Here is a 17,573-nt window from a genome sequence, read left to right as displayed (position 1 = left end):
TCAGAAGCACACAGGGAGGAAGAAGGAAAAGAGGAACCTCAAATGCTGAAGTGGAGGAAGGATAGGAGAAAGTGAACGAAGGAAAAAAAAAAACATTGGAGAGACTGTTCTGATATCAGACCACTGAAAATGAAGAACACATTCCCAAAAATATCCCAGACATATTCCCCACGGGAGGGGAAAAAGAATAACAAGAGGAGAGAGATGCAGCATGGAAGGGAAAAGATATTGCAAAGCTGGCACCCTGTGGTAGCCAAGCACGAACTCACCAAAGTGTGGTGGGCCCACTGAGGGGCGGGGGAGGGCGGATATGTTGGACTTGTGGGATGGGGCCACTTTGGCAGAGCTTGTAGGTGGAGGTGTCAGACAACTGGTGGAGATCCTCTATCAGGAAGTCAATCCAGTTCATCGCAACAATGATGGAACCTTTGTCTGCCGGGTCAGGTCAGGATCTGTTTTTAGATTGTACAGGGCAGTCCTTGCTTCTCAAGGTTTGATGTTTTTAGGGAGGGACTGGGCAAGGATGGTGAGGCCATGTTGAAAGTTAGGAATTCCTGGAAGGTGACCAAGCGATGGTTAGGCAGGAGTGTGAGAGGGTCACAGTTGAATGGTGGCAGAACTTTGGGCACGCAGGGTTCAATGTTAGGATTGGATTGGCTTTGGTTCGAGGGGTAGATAGCAAAGAATTGTTTCGACTGTGGGGAGCCAGAGGACAGTAGGTCTTTCACAAGTCCAACATTGTGAAATCTGGGAGTAGGGTTGAATGTGAGACTTTTAGATAGGACAAACTTATGTGGAGCTGAGGATTTTGGTGGAGAGGTTACCAATAGTGTCCAGGGATTGTTTTGGTTCTGGATTTTGTGGTGTGTAGGTAGGGTGTTTTGGAGGATGTGGTAGGTTGAAAAGGTCAGCTAGGCAGAGTCTGGGTGCTGTGAGGAGTTGATGAGAAACAACACTGAAAGTAGGGTTGGGGTGGACAATGCTGCCCCCGAGGAGAAGGATTTCAGCAGGGTGGATAAGTTGTGGAGGTGATGCTTTGGATGTTCTTCTAGGCACTGGGGTCTCAGGGTTTCAATTTGGGCAATGAGGTGTAGGTAGTGGGGATTGCATAGTAATAGTATTTTGTGGAGGGAGTGGAGGTGGTTCAGGGATGCCTATGCCATGTAGTCATGTTTTTGTAGAACAAGGCTTGTGAGGGAAAGGGACCAGTGGAATCTGAAAAGGTGAAGGTAATTGCGGAAGAAGGTTGGTTGGTTTAAAAGTGGGAGGGGAAGGAACGAAACTGTGAGGTCATCGGTCCCTTGTTCCCGGTAAAATAATTACACAATGAAAGAAGAAAAGAAAGGAACGGAGAAAGGAAGAATCAGAAGAACGACAGAAGGACAACTGACACTACCTTGGACAAAACAGGACAAGAAAACCACGGAGAGAAGAAATAAACAGGTAGAGGGGTTAAAAACAAGACAGCAGATGACTGTGGCTGGCCGACCATGAGAATAAAAAGGGAAAGCCAGCCACTCTTTGACTTTAAAACATCTGTCCTAAAAACATTAGAGTGGAGAAGACAAAGGAACAAAGAACATGCGCTAAAACTTATGATAAAACCCACCCTCACCTATAAAACGTAAAACTGAACTAGCCGATGAGGTGTTGTCAGCTAAAATTAAAGGCAATGAGTCCGGTAACTGAAGAGTCTGTTGCATGGCAGCCAAAGAAGGGCAGCTCACCAAGATATGGGCCAATGACAGCCAGGCGCTGCACCACTACTGAGGTGGGTTATCACGGCGCCAGATGTGTCAGCCAAGCGTGGCCACTGTGGAGCCGTCAGAGAACTACTGAGTCCCTGTCAGAGGCCCACATGGAGGACTGCCACACATTCAGTCTCCTTAATGGCACGCAGTTTGTTGTGTGTGGTGAGGTTATGCCACTTTGTCTCCCAGAGCTGCAAAACCTTACGGTGTAGTACTGAACGCAGGTCAGTTGCAGAAAAGCCGATTTCCATAAGCGGTTTCCACATAGCCTGTTTGGCCAGCCTGTCGGCAAGTTCGTTGCCTGGGATTCCGACGTGACCTGGGGTCCAGACAAATGCCACTGAATGACCAGACCGTTCCAGTGCATAGATGTACTCCTGGATGGTCGCTATCAAAGGATGACTAAGTAGCACTGGTCGATAGCTTTTAGGCTGCTCAAGGAATCAGTACACAGAAGAAACGGCTCACCAGGGAATAAATGGATGTGCTCAAGAGCACGAGATGCAGCCACCAGCTTGGCAGTGAAAACACTGCATCCTTCAGGCAAGGAATGCTGTTCAATATGTCCTCCATGGACATACACAAAACCGAGGTGACCATCAGCCATCGATCCATCGGTGTAAACCACTTCGTGTCCTTGGTACTTGACAAGGATCGAGAGGAAGTGACAACGAAGAGCCATGGGGTTAACTGAGTCCTTAGGGCCATGTGAAAAGTCCAGGCAAAGCCACAGCCTAGGTGTACTCCATGGAGTTGTATGTTAACAGACCTCAAGTATAGGTGGTAAAGGCAAGAACTCCAGTTCAGAAAGAAGGGATCGGACACTCACTGCAATTGGAAACCCTGGACCTGGGCTGTCGATGAGGGAGATGAACTGCCGTGGGTGGGAAATGGAGACGTTGATTCGGATGTGCAGGAGAACTACGAACATGTGCAACTGGCCAGCAGTTGTGCATGCCTAACCTGCAATGGAGGGACTCCGGCCACCACAAGGATGCTGGTCACCGGACTAGTCCTAAAAGCTCCTGTCACTAGGCAAACACCACAGTGGTGCACTGGGTCGAGTAAACGCAATGCTGAGGGTGCCGCCCAACCATAAACCACACCCTCATAGTCAAGGCGGGATTGGACAAGAGCTCTGTAGAGCTGCAGCTGAGTGATCTCCACCCCAGTTGGTGTTGCTGCAAGCACTTCTACTTAAGCTGACGAAGGTGAGGAAGTAAAGTCAATTGGGCGTCGAAAACCAGTCCTAAAGGGGGAGGGATCGTGTTTTCTGTCACAGAAACGACTGTTGTAGTCACCTGCTCAACCATCACATCGATGTTACCATGTGGGGGAGATTCAATGGTGACAAGGGATGTGGAAGTTTCCCAGTCCACATTGTTTAAAGCCCATCTGGGCAGGTGTCCATGGGCGCACAGGAAGAGGGGGAAATGGTCACAGACACATCATGCGCTCTCCAGTGGACAGATGGGAAAATTCCTGGGCTGCAAATTAATAAATCAATGGCCGCATAACTATCATGAGCAACATCGAAATGTGTGGCGGCCCCAGTATTTAAGAGGCAGAGGTCGAACTGAGACAGCAAAGTTTCGGCCAGTAAGCACAGTGCCAATCCACAAGGGGTTATGGGCATTAAAATCTCCCAAATGTAGGAAAAGTTTAGGGAGTTGATCAATCAGTGCAGCTAATAAATTCAGGGATACTGCACCATCTGGAGGAAGATTTACATTGCACACAGTTATTTTCTGTATTGTCATTCTGACAGTCACAACTTCAAGAGGGGTTTGAAGGGGCACAGGTTCACTACAGACTGAGTTTAGGACATAAACACCAACTCCACCTGACACACTATTATAGTCACTAGGTTCCTGTAGTATCCCTTATATCTGCGGAGGGCAGGGTCCGCATTGAGGGGAACCAGGTTTCCTGGAAGGCAATGTAGAAAGCAGGTGTAAAGCTGAACAGTTGCCGTAGCTCAGCCAGTTAGTGGAAAAGACCGCCGCAATTCCACTGAGGGATGATGTCATCATAAGACTGAGAAGGCATGGAACATTCAATGGGGCAGTTTACACCTCAGGGTGACCTGTTGCCACAGACTTTTTGACTGGGCAGTCTGTATACATTGGGTCTGAGGGTCCGGCGAGATCTAGGTCCTCAGCATTTCCACCTCACCCGCAGAGCTAAGTAGCGGTGGTGTGGGTGCCACCACAATTCCCTTGGCCTTGGGGACCTTAATTTTGGATTTCTCTCGCTGCTCCTTGGGTTTCCCTGGCTGGGAGGACTTCATTGATTCAGTCTCCAGAACTGAGGATGAGCGTGGAGCCTTATGACAAGCTACTTTTGGGCTCTTCAGCCACTGGCAAGTTTCATCTTCCCCACTAGCAGAAACCTGGGAAGGGAGTGACCCAAGGGACTACTTCCTGGTGAGAGGAGCTGAAGAAGACTTACGATTCTCCGGCTCAGAAGTGGGGACTGATATCCCCAATGGTTGGGGAGGAGGGGGATGTTGCTCCAGAAGTACGTGGTGCAGGAGCAACAGGGAGGGAATGTAGGGAGACGCGACCATGCGTGGGGGGGTTGCACGTGAGCGTACTTCTCCTAAAAGAATGAAAAAGGAATTTCATTCTGAAAGCTAGCCAAGTCTGTACCTTTTGTTAATGCACCTATCGATGATGCAGCACTTCTGCCTTCAGGTGAGTCATCTGCAAAAAGGTGGGAATTTAAGGAGATGAGACCTGGATAAACTGAAAGAACCAGAGGTTATAGAGAGTTTCAGGGAGAGCATAAGGGAACAATTGACAGGAATGGGGGAAAGAAGTATAGTAGAAGAAGAATGGGTAGGTCTGTGGGATGAAGTAGTGAAGGCAGCAGACGATCAAGTAGGTAAAAAGACGAGGGCTAGTAGAAATCCTTGGGTAACAGAAGAAATATTGGATTTAATTGATGAAAGGAGAAAATATAAAAATGCAGTAAATGAAGCAGGCAAAAAGGAATACAAACGTCTCAAAAATGAGATCAACAGGAAGTGCAAAATGGCTAAGAAGGGATGGCTAGAGGACAAATGTAAGGATGTAGAGGCTTATCTCACTAGGGGTAAGATAGATACTGCCTACAGGAAAATTGAAGAGACCTTTGGAGAGAAGAGAACCACTTGTATGAATATCAAGAACTCGGATGGAAACCCAGTTCTAACCAAAGAAGGGAAAGCAGAAAGATGGAAGGAGTATATAGAGGGTCTACACAAGGGCGATGTACTTGAGGACAATATTATAGAAATGGAAGAGAATGTAGATAATGATGAAATGGGAGATAGGATACTGCGTGAAGAGTTTGACAGAGCACTGAAAGACCTGAGCAGAAACAAGGCACCGGGAGTAGACAACATTCCATTAGAACTACTGACTGCCTTGGGAGAGCCAGTCCTGACAAAAGTCTACCATCTGGTGAGCAAGATGTATGAGACAGGCGAAGTACCCTTAGACTTCAAGAAGAATATAATAATTCCAATCCCAAGAAAGCAGGTGTTGACAGATGTGAAAATTACCGAACTATCAGTTTAATAAGTCACAGCTGCAAAATACTAACACGAATTCTTTACAGACAAATGGAAAAACGTAGAAGCCAACATCGGGGATGATCAGTTTGGATTCCGTAGAAATATTCGAACACGTGAGGCAATACTGACCTTACAACTTATCTTAGAAGAAAGATTAAGGAAAGGCAAACCTATGTTTCTAGCATTTGTAGACTTAGAGAAAGCTTTTGACAATGTTGACTGGAATACTCTCTTTCCAATTCTAAAGGTGGTAGGGGTAAAATACAGGGAGCAAAAGGCTATTTACAATTTATACAGAAACCAGATGGCAGTTATAAGAGTCGAGGGGCATGAAAGGGAAGCAGTGGTTGGGATGGGAGTGAGACAGGATTGTAGCCTATCCCCGGTGTTATTCAATCTGTACATTGAGCAAGCAGTAAAGGAAGCAAAAGAAAAGTTTGGAGTAGGTATTAAAATACATGGAGAAGAAATAAAAACTTTGAGGTTCGCCGATGACATTGTAATTCTGTCAGAGACAGCAAAGGACTTGGAAGAGCAGTTGAACGGAATGGACAGTGTCTTGAAAGGAGGATATGAGATGAACATCAACAACAGCAAAACGAGGATAATGGAATGTAGTCGAATTAAGTCGGGTGATGCTGAGGGAATTAGGTTAGGAAATGAGACACTTAAAGTAGTAAATGAGTTTTGCTATTTGGGGAGCAAAATAACTGATGATGGTCGAAGTAGAGAAGATATAAAATGTAGACTGGCAATAGCAAGGAAAGTGTTTCTGAAGAAGAGAAATTTGTCAACATCGAGTATAGATTTAAGTGTCAGGAAGTCATTTCTGAAAGTATTTGTATGGAGTGTAGCCATGTATGGAAGTGAAACATGGACGATAAATAGTTTGGACAAGAAGAGAATAGAAGCTTTCGAAAAGTGGTGCTATAGAAGAATGCTGAAGATCAGATGGGTAGATCACATAACTAATGAGGAGGTATTGAACAGAATTGGGGAGAAGAGGAGTTTGTGGCACAACTTGACTAGAAGAAGAGACCGGTTGGTAGGACATGTTCTGAGGCATCAAGGGATCACAAATTTAGCATTGGAGGGCAGCGTGGAGGGTAAAAATCGTAGAGGGAGACCAAGAAATGAATACACTAAGCAGATTCAGAAGGATGTAGGTTGCAGTAGGTACTGGGAGATGAAGAAACTTGCACAAGATAGGGTAGCATGGAGAGCTGCATCAAACCAGTCTCAGGACTGAAGACCACAACAAAAAACAACAACAACAACAACAACAACATCTCCTTTATTCCTAAATAATTCCTTATTCTCGTCCAAAACTCCCGTACACTATCAAAAAAATCTGTGGTTCTCTTTTCAGTTGCATAAATAAAAATTCTGATCATGTTTTCAATTCTTAATTATTTCTATGGTAGATTTCCTATAATTTAACTTCTTACATCTTCAAATAAAACATACAATTTATGCATATAATAGAGGGAAACATTCCACGTGGGAAATATATATTTTTGTGTTTGTTTGTGTGTGTGTCTATCGACCTGCCAGCACTTTCGTTCGGTACATCAGATACAATTTATGCAGTTATAAAGTGCCTCACGTTTAACATGTCAATATAAAATAACATTATATTTTGTATTTCTGTCCCACTTTTCCAATAGTTGTTATGTAATTTGTGAATTATAGACTTTTAGTCCTTTAGTTTAATAATGAAACTTTTTACTTCCATATTTTCATTCTTCCCCCTCTCAGTTTAATAGAGAGCATTTTTTTTTAAGCTAGAACAATATGACAAGTCTAGCTCTTTCTGCTCTCACCGAAAACTTTTAAAGGTCTCATGAATTACCTTAAATGGAAATGAAATGTTTCTTTTGATACTTAATGCTGGAATATGAGTCAATTTAATTTCTGTTACAAAGGAATGTCCATACACTACTTATTTTGAAAGAGAAAAAAACCCATTTCCATGGTCATTGGATTTAGATTTATAAGTGGCAGTCAAGGAAAATGAAACAGATGGACAACAAGTAAATTTTGTATTGTTTCAAAAGTAATTGCCGTAACTGTTAATACATTTATCCCACTGCGAGACAAGACGGTCAACCCTTTCACAGAAAAATGTTTGCAGTTGCCTACGGAACCGTGACTGTGCCAAGGCATGCACCTCTTCATCCAGAGCAAATCAATGGCTATGAATGTCTCTCTCCATGGCTCCAAAAAATACAGAAATCACATGGGTAGAGATTGGGACTGTAAGGAGGATATGTAAGGGATTCCCCGTGAAACTTCTGCAATATGGTCTGAACAACCTTGGCAACATGCGGGCCTGCTCACTTTCGAGTTAGTCAGTAACACGTTCCATGGGTCATTTTGCACAATAGATTGTAATGATGTGGAACAAATCATTATATATTCAACATCACACATTAATTTGTACATACAGTTACATTCTGGACATCGTTTGTAAAAAAGGTCAGTAATTCTTATCTGCCACCTCTCACACATTGCAATAATCGAAATTATTCTATGGTATAAAATGAGTTGTCAAGTAGAATCTTTCTCAGTTTGTTTTCAAATTTTACTTTGCTGTCTGTCAGACATTTTATATTACTGGGTAAATGATCCAATTTTTTTTGCAGCAGTGTACGCACAGCTTTTTGTGCTAAAGACAACCTGAATGTGGAGCCATGGTGTTACTTTTTCTTTCTGATATTTTAATTATGTACCTCATTGTTCCTCTGGAATTGTAATCGATTATTTACAACTAACTTCATGAGGGAACAAATATACTGTGAAGCAGTAGTCAAAATGCCCAACTCCTTAAACAGATGTCTACAAGATGATCGAGGGTGAGCACCACATATCATTTTCACAGCACATTTTTGCACAACGAAAACTTATTTTCTTGAAGATGAGTTACCCCAAAACATTAGTCCATATGACCTGAATGAATATATACGAAATATGTCAATTTACTGTTTTTTCTCTCCCCAAGATTTGCAATGAGTCTAGTGTGACTGTGGCTGAACTAAGTTGTTTTAGGAGTTCCCAAATGTGTTTTCCAAATTTAAATTCTAATCAATATGAACACCTAAGAATTTTGAAGTTTTATCCTAATTATTAATTTCTCACCATGTGCTACACGCATAATTGGTGTAGTACCTCTAGATGTGCAGAACTGAGTATGTTGGGTCTTTAAAGTTGAGGACGAGACCATTCAAAGAAAACCAGTCAATGATACTTTTAAGAACTTTTTTTATCATTTCCTCTGTTTCTGTATGTATGCTTGGATTGATTACAAAAAGAACTAATTTCGTTTATTGTATACAAGATGGAGGATCGTTCCCGTATATGGGAAACAGTAATGGATCTAAGATTGAACCTTGGAGAACCCCATATGTGATTTCTCCCCAGTCAGAATTGTATCCCTAGACACTATTGCTTGAATTACTAAGTACAGCTTTCTGCATTCTTTTGGTTTTGGTTAGGTATGACATAATCTACTGGTTGCCTAAACCATCAACCCCATAAAAAAATGTTGATTTATCTATAATACTGTGATTCGCACAGTCAAATGCCTTAAACAGAACACAGAAAATACCCTCTGGTGTGATTTCATTATTTAATGCTTGTAAAATCTGATGAGTGAACATGTAAATAGCATTCTCAGTAGAGCAACCCTTCTAAAACCCAAACTGTGATTTACTAAGGATACTATTGTTGCTAAAGTGAAATACTATTATCGAATACATTATCTTCTCAAAAATGTTTGAGAATTACTGACACCTCTCTTACCTGCATTCTTAAACAAGCATTTTAACAATGACTAATTCAGTCTCTCTGGAAAAATGTCTCAATTTAGTGATGCATTACATATTTCAGATAAGACTGAGCTTGTACAGGGTGTATACAGGGACAAGGAAAAAAAAAATTCCCGGGTATCCCGTAAAAAAAATATGCTTTTTCTAGGGCAAAAATACACTTTTTCCGTGCTAAGTGTCAGGTTTTCCCTCGGAACTGTAAAACTTGTCATTCCTTTGAATGGCTAATGTTTTATACACTGGCGTAGAACTTCCTAGGGGCGTAAAAAAAAAAAAGCCAACCAACCAAACTAAGGGGTAGAGAAGTTTTGAAATGACCTTTGATTTGCAGCAACATATATGCTGCATATTTTCGTATTATGGAAGTATAAATTAGAATTGCACCAAACACAGTGCATTAGTTTCTGGAGTGTTGAAATCGAGATTGCGATGTCCTTTTGTAAGCCAGTTTTATCTCATGCCACATCATCTCGCCAGCCGATGACAGCATATACTCAGAGCATAGGACACGTGCAGCCACACTTCAAAAAGCGATCATATGCGAGTCAACTGTGCATGCACATGAGCCCGTTGGCAACTGGTCAAATGAGACTAATGTAAACAGTTGTCACGTCACGCTCATAAAAAGCAGTTATTGTTACGAAGTATTACATAGTCTTCAGCCTACGGCCTTGGGCGTATTTTTGCTATTTGCTGACTCTCGAGCATGCACAGTGTTTTGTTGTAAATGGCGCATTTCCTTTGCCCGTAAGTTTTATTTTTTTCCCTTTCATTCTTATTTTACTGCTGCAGTAAAATTCTCCAGTAGCAGGCTACAGTAACAGTCTTTGCTAGGAAATCAATTCTTACCAGTCAAAATTACAAAAATTTAACTGAAAGCTAAAACAATGAAAAATTCCTGGAATTCGGAAAAAATCCCGGGTTTTTCCCGGTTGTCCCGGGTCGTATACACCCCGTTATAACAAAGCAATAAATTTTTACTATTCTATTGAAAATACCATCTAAACACGTGAGCTTTTATTTTTCAGAGAATGTACATTTTTCTCAAAAAATGGTTCAAATGGCTCTGAGCACTATGTGACTTAACATCTGAGGTCATCAGTCCCCTAGAACTTAGAACTACTTAAACCTAACTAACCTAAGGACATCACACACATCCATGCCCGAGGCAGGATCCGAACCTGCGACCGTAGCGGTCGCGCGGTTCCAGACTGAAGCGCCTAGAACCGCTCGGCCTCAACAGCCGGCTATATTTTTCTCAATTACACAAGAAGTTGGTGATACATTCATATGATTGAGTATTTTTTGTAGTGTGCAACTACTGCAGGATTCCTACTTGTTCTTGCCAAAAGATACATTTCCCTTTTCCTTTCACATCAATCCCTCTAGTGATCCACAGTGTCCCTCATTTGTTCCATCAGGTTCAGATGAATTTAATCTTGCCCAAGCCTGGCACAAACACACGCAAGTGTGTGTAAATACAGTTCATGTAATCCTCAGTTGTCATGCTGCCTTTGATTACCGCCACAGATCCTGTAGCAATCCATGTGGATCTAACCCCGCCCCCCTTCCCCCTCCACAGCATAATACTGCATCAATTGGTCTGCATCTGGGATTATGTGCATGTTTCAAGCAGCTACTGGTCTTGATGGTGTATCCGGCTTCGACTTGCGACCTGGTGTAACAGGAAATGTGATTCATGGAATCCACAGCAAATTTTTACTTGTTCTTGGTCAAATCCCTATGATCCAGTGCCCACTGCATTTGTAATTGGCTGTCACTATGTCAATTAAGGAACATGTACAGGTTGTTGCTGAATAACCGCATGATCAACAATGTATGCTGAACAATGTGCCCTGGAACATTTGTGCCTGTAGTAGCAATGTACTGATCATCAGATCAGTCATAGGTCACCACCTACCCTGCCGTATGGAGCAGGAAAACCTTTGATCTGTATGTTCTGTGATGAAGTGTTTACATCTAATACCTTGTGTCCTACCCATGGTTTCACTGGCACTCACTGACTTTCCCATAGACGCTAATGACAACGCGAACAGTTAACTAGCTTCACTATTTCCAAAATGCTCGTTCCAAGGGTACAAGCCTTAACCGTCTAATATTTCTCACAGTCCCTTATTCCAGTTTATTTCCCCATTTGAAGGTTGTATTGCAGCTAGTGATTCCCCATTCACCACTATTCTATTTATGTGCTAACTTTCTGTGTCATGTGCCCACAACTCCACAAAAGAGCATTCAATATTATGGTGGTCATAATATTTTGGATCATCAGTGTAGGTTGTTGTTGTCTTCAATTAACATCCAATGCTAATCCATAAAATAAATGAAAAAACTAACAAATTCATATAAACTTAACAGGCATAATGGGATGCTCAAACATGCCAAGAAGTTCAGGAAGAGGTGAGGAAGGGAGGATAATTACAGCTAACACATAACAGGTTAAAATGAATAAAAAGATCTGAGGAAACTTACACATCCAAAGATAATACAGGTAACGAACAATCTTCTGGAACTCTAGTGGTATGTCAACATTAATATCTTGGTAGAAACATGGTTGGAAACAGCACTTCTCTGGTAGAGGTGGCCAATTGTTACGACGAGCTGTGGAAGAGAAACAAGAGTTAATTGAAATCTACATTCCTATATTCAACCCCCCCCCCCCCCACACACACACACACTCACTGCATTGTTAGGTGCAACTGGCAGAAGACTTGCTTTGTTGGCGCTGCACATTTTCACGATTTCAGCTGACAAATTCACACTGTAATGTTTTTATTCGGCACACGAGTGTAGACTTGACACAGGAACATCTAAGTAAAAATTATGTACAATTTGCACATTTATTTATATGTAAAAGCCGATGTCTGAATTTTCCTTTGAGAGAGACCACATGTAAAAGATTCATGTGCTGATTGGAAATTGTAGATTCACACATTTTACTGTTCGTATAACTTTTACATAATCTTTCACTGTTGTATCATTACTCCTTTGTATTGTGATACATTATGAAATTTCGAACATTCGCCAGTGCCACCAAGAACTCTTACTGTTATTAACTGTATGCTTGTAGCAGCTTATAAACTTATCTTAGGCCTGTCCTCTTTCAAAACAATCTTTCTCTAACTTCATTGTATAATTATGTGAGAAACATTTTTGAAAATTTTTGAATGCTTAAAAAACTATGTTTTCGTAAGTTACTGGTATGAGTGTTTTGGATAACTTATTTTGTAGCAAATAAGCGATTCACAGTTACTGCCAAAGAATAACTCACCCCAAATAAATAAATGTGCATTTCTGAGAATCTGCGTAATCTAGTTTGCAGCAAATATTGTAACTAACGTACTGTGTTACATTTAGTTTCACCTGAAGGATGAGTATCTATATTTATCATAAATTAACTCTATTTTCAAGTTTACTAACAACAACTGTAACTAACCTAAAAAAGTTTTAGCAAACTAGTAATTTTCACCAAAGGTTTTCCTGTTGTCTTAACAGAAATCTATTTTGTTTATTTGCTTAAATTCTTACAGGAATTAGTATTTTTTAGCTCAACAGAGTAAAAGATAATTAGCAGGTTTAGTTTAAAGTTATTTGTTCACTATCCTGTAATACATTGCACCAGTGAAAATGCTGTTCTTAAATGCAGGACGAGTTGGTCAACATTCGTAAGCTGCTGGAAAATGCCCTGACTACTGCCAAATGATTGGCATATCTGTGTGTTGGAAGAGCTCCCAGGAGACTCGTACCTGTGGTACTGGTACCAAAGGCACCTCCAGTCTCCTGTGGAGCCTGACCCTCTGCAGAATGTGCAGGATCTCTCATTACTTTCCCACTTGACTGCGAGTGACGCTTCAATGGTAGGTCAGGGCGTTCCTGTACAATGTGAACAGAGAATAGGACGACTCAGGGTGTTATACCAATTCCTGTAACCAACAAGTTTGAGGCACAGTCTCTCTGAAAGTGAGACAGTGGGACTCATTTCACCTGTTTTGGGCAATCCTGTTTTGTCCGGTGTCAAGAGGTGGCAAATGTGAAAGGGTATGGTCTATTAACTGTTGGCAGTTCAAATGAACAGCAAATGGTGGTACCTCTTACAGAGAGAAATGGCATCAAGGGACAGGAAAGGACACTGGATGGACTGTGTGTATGCCTTGGGGACTCATTCAACATGCCGAAGAGGCTATTCTGGCAGCCACTGAGGGAATAGGATACAAACAACTGCAGGTTTTGCCGCACTTTGGAACAAAAGATGCCCGCCATCTGGGCTCTGAAGTCATACTTGGGTAATTCCAGCAACTGGGAGAGAAGGTTGAGAAGATCAGCTGTGCGCACCGAATTTCAACAAAGCTCACTATCTGAAGCACTGTCCACAGAAGTGATCCTGGCCCCTTGGTTCTGAACGGACCAGAGACTTCGAAGGTTGTGTGATGATCTAGGTTACAACTTACTGGAATTGCGCCATAGCATTAAGAACTGTAGGGTCCCCTTAAGTGGGTCAGCTGCACACTACACATCAGCAGCTGATACACAGGCAGCTGACTTGTGTGTGGGGTGCACACAAGGGTTTTTTAGATTAGGTGACTCTCCATCCCACCCAGGTAAAAATAGCTGTATCCCATCCAGGTAAAGACAGCTGTACAAAACCCAGAGGTATTAGCGTAAAATTTAAAGACATGTCTCCCACAGGTAGAAATATTAAAATCCTATTGGTTAACTGCCAAAGCATTCACGACAAAGTGCCTGAGTTTGAAGTGCTCCTGGAAAGCAGTGAAGCTTACATAATACTAGGTTCAGAAAACTGGTTGGAACCTGAAACTGATAGTGAGATTTTTGGTGAAAATTAATGTTTGTATTGGAAGGACAAGCAGGTGGGAAATGGAGCTGATGTATTTGTCGCAGTACACAATAAATTTGAATCCTTAGAGATAGAAATTGAAGCTGCATGTGAGACTGTTTGCACAAGACTCAGTATCAAGGGTTAGCATAAAATGGTAATTGGATCCTTCTATCACCCACCACACATCCCCTGATGTGATCAAAAACTTTAGAGAAAACAACAGTTCTTTTGTACATAATTTCCCCAGTAAAAACCATAATCATCACTGGGGACTTTAATCACTCAACAGAGGAAAGTCCACTGGACCTGACGGGATACCAATTTGATTCTACACCGAGTACGCGAAAGAACTTGCCCCCCTTCTAACAGCCGTGTACCGCAAGTCTCTAGAGGAACAGAAGGTTCCAAATGATTGGAAAAGAGCACAGGTAGTCCCAGTCTTCAAGAAGGGTCGTTGAGCAGGTGCACAAAACTATAGACCTATATCTCTGACGTCGATCTGTTTTAGAATTTTAGAACATGTTTTTTTGCTTGAGCATCACGTCATTTTTGGAAACCCAGAATCTACTCTGTAGGAATCAACATGGATTCCGGAAACAGCGATCGTGTGAGACCCAACTCGCTTTATTTGTTCATGAGACCCAGAAAATATTAGATACAGGCTCCCAGGTAGATGCTATTTTCCTTGACTTCCAGAAGGCGTTCGATACAGTTCCGCACTGTCGCCTGATAAAGTAAGAGCCTACGGAATATCAGACCAGATGTGTGGCTGGATTGAAGAGTTTTTAGCAAACAGAACACAGCATGTTGTTATCAATGGAGAGACGTCTACAGACAAAGTAACCTCTGGCGTGCCACAGGGGAGTGTTATGGGAACACTGCTTTTTACAATATATATAAATAACCTAGTAGATAGTGTCGGAAGTTCCATGCGGCTTTTTGCAGATGACGCTGTAGTATACAGAGAAGTTGCAGCATTAGAAAATTTTAGTGAAATGCAGGAAGATCTGCAGCAGATAGGCACTTGGTGCAGGGAGTAGCAACTGACCCTTAAGATAGACAAATGTAATGTATTGCGAATACATAGAAAGAAGGATCCTTTATTGTATGATTATATGATAGCAGAACAAACACTGGTAGCAGTTACTTCTATAAAATATCTGGGAGTATGCATGCGGAACAATTTGAAGTGGAATGATCATATAAAATTAATTGTTGGTAAGGCGGGTACCAGGTTGAGATTCATTGGGAGAGTCCTTAGAAAATGTAGTCCATCAACAAAGGAGGTGGCTTACAAAACACTCGTTCGACCTATACTTGAGTATTGCTCATCAGTGTGGGATTCGTACCAGGACAGGTTGACAGAGGAGATAGAGAAGATCCAAAGAAGAGCGACGCATTTCGTCACAGGGTTATTTGGTAACCATGATAGCGTTACGGAGATGTTGAGCAAACTCGAGTGGCAGACTCTGCAAGAGAGGCTCTCTGCATCGCGGTGTAGCTTGCTCGCCAGGTTTCGAGAGGTTGCGTTTGTGGATGAGGTATCTAATATATTGCTTCCCCCTACTTATACCTCCCGAGGAGATCACGAATGAAAAATTAGAGAGATTCGAGCGCGCACGGAGGCTTTCAGACAGTCGTTCTTCCCGCGAACCATACGTGAATGGAACAGAAAAGGGAGGTAATGACAGTGGCACGTAAAGTGCCCTCCGCCACACACCATTGGGTGGCTTGCGGAGTATAAATGTAGATATAGATGAAATTGCGAAAAGAACAGTTTTGTTAGTGATGGATACAATAAGGCATCCTGTGGAACATTATTAAATGCCTTCTCTGAAAACCACCTAGAACAGATAGTTTGGAACCCTACTTATATTGGAAATACACTGATCAGAAAAAAATTTCCAACACCAAGAAGAAGTTGTGCGACAAACGAAAATTGCTAAGAGTGTTTCTACATCTGAAAGATGATGTCTTTTCAAATTTTGTGCCAGTCACATAAGAGTGGTGCTAGTAGCACCACTATGAGGATGTAAATAAGGTTTGCTTTAAATACACACTGCAACAGTCTTGAGCATTAGTTACCTTTGAGACTGGACATGGTGAGTTGACATTTGTCAAGAATGCCTGTAAGGTGACAAAGATGCCATTATCAACACCTCAATGAGTGAACGAAGTAGTGTAATAGGGCTATGAGAAAGTGGATGTTCCCTTTGCAATATTGCACAAAGTCTTGGAAAGACTGTAGCCACTGTACATGACTGCTGGCAGCAGTGGTCACAAGAATGTATAGTTGCAAGAAGTCCAGGCTTCCGATGACCATGTGGCACTACCGAAAGATAAGAATTGTCATATTCAGCATATGGCTGCATCTGCAGCAGCAATGGGAGCAGCAGTTGGCACCACCGTGACAAACTGTTACCAGTCAGTTACTTCTAGGACAGCTCTGAGACAGATGCCCTGTAGCATGCATTAAACTGACTCCTAATTGCTGCCATTTGCGACTTCAGCCGGTATCAAGTGAGAGCTCATTGGAGAGTAGGGAAGAGGTCTGTTCTGTTCTGTTCTGTTCTGTTCTGTTCTGTTCCGTTCTCTGATGAAATCTGGTTCTGCGTTGGTGCCAGTGATGGCTGTGTGTTGGTTAGGATTAGGCCAGTTTAGGACTTGCAACCAACCCATCTGTGTGCTAGACACACTGGGCTGACACCTGGAGTTAGGGTCTGGGATGTGACTTCTTATGACACCTGGAGTACTCTCGTGGTTATCCCATGCAGCATGGCTAGAAATTTGTAGAACATTATACTGATTTGACATGTTATGTTGCCATTCCTGAACAGCATTCCAGAGGGTCTTTTCCAAAAGGATAACAGTCACCCATATACCACTGTTGTAACCCAACATGCTCTACAGCGTGTCGACATGCTGCCTTGGGTCACTATCACCAGGTCTATCTCCAATACAACACACATGAAAGACATATTTACGCCAGCGACTGTAACACTTTCTTTATTTCACGATTGCAATTTCGGCCTTCGGCCGTTATCAAGTGAAGATGTTATGGCTATTAGGCCATGTCAACCTAAAATGAGCTGAGACATTTATATGTCGTCATTACCATAAAACACATTGCTGACACCGTTACATATTGTGAACATACATATCCATAAGTCATGAAACAACATAGTCTGTAGACACTCATGTTCGTCAGCCCATCACTAGTCACATATGCTCTAAACTGCAGTGGCAGATTACTGTTTTGGTGAACTAGGTGACTAGTGACAGGCTAACGAACCTTAGTGTCTACAGACTATGTTGTCTTATGACATATGGATATGTGTGCTTGCAATATGTAACAGTTTCACCAATGTATTTAATAGTAATGATGATGACATATGTCAGCCCATTTTAGGTTGACATGGCCCAATAGCCATAACATGTTCACTTGATAATGGCCAAAGGTTAAAATTGCAATCGTGAAATAAAGAAAGTGTTACAGTCACTGGCATAAATATGATGTCTTTTATAAAGTTCTACACGACTGTGAATCCCAGGTATAAAAAGTTAATTAACAATACATGTGG

The 17,573-nt window shown here is 42.0% G+C and overlaps 1 protein-coding gene across 1 annotated transcript in view; it reads right to left on the bottom strand.

The window, feature by feature from the left end:
* The window catches only part of LOC126198599 (secretory carrier-associated membrane protein 1), a 61,436-nt gene that overhangs the window by 24,600 nt on the left and 19,263 nt on the right, over nt 1-17,573 (bottom strand). Inside the window, exon 5 of the mRNA XM_049935049.1 lies at nt 11,628-11,756. Within this exon, the coding sequence (XP_049791006.1) occupies nt 11,628-11,756 (129 nt within the window). The remainder of the gene's footprint in view (nt 1-11,627; nt 11,757-17,573) is intronic.

Source organism: Schistocerca nitens, chromosome 8 (genome assembly GCF_023898315.1).
Source record: "Schistocerca nitens isolate TAMUIC-IGC-003100 chromosome 8, iqSchNite1.1, whole genome shotgun sequence".
NCBI lineage: Eukaryota > Metazoa > Arthropoda > Insecta > Orthoptera > Acrididae > Schistocerca > Schistocerca nitens.
This window is presented reverse-complemented; position numbering and strand designations above follow the sequence as displayed.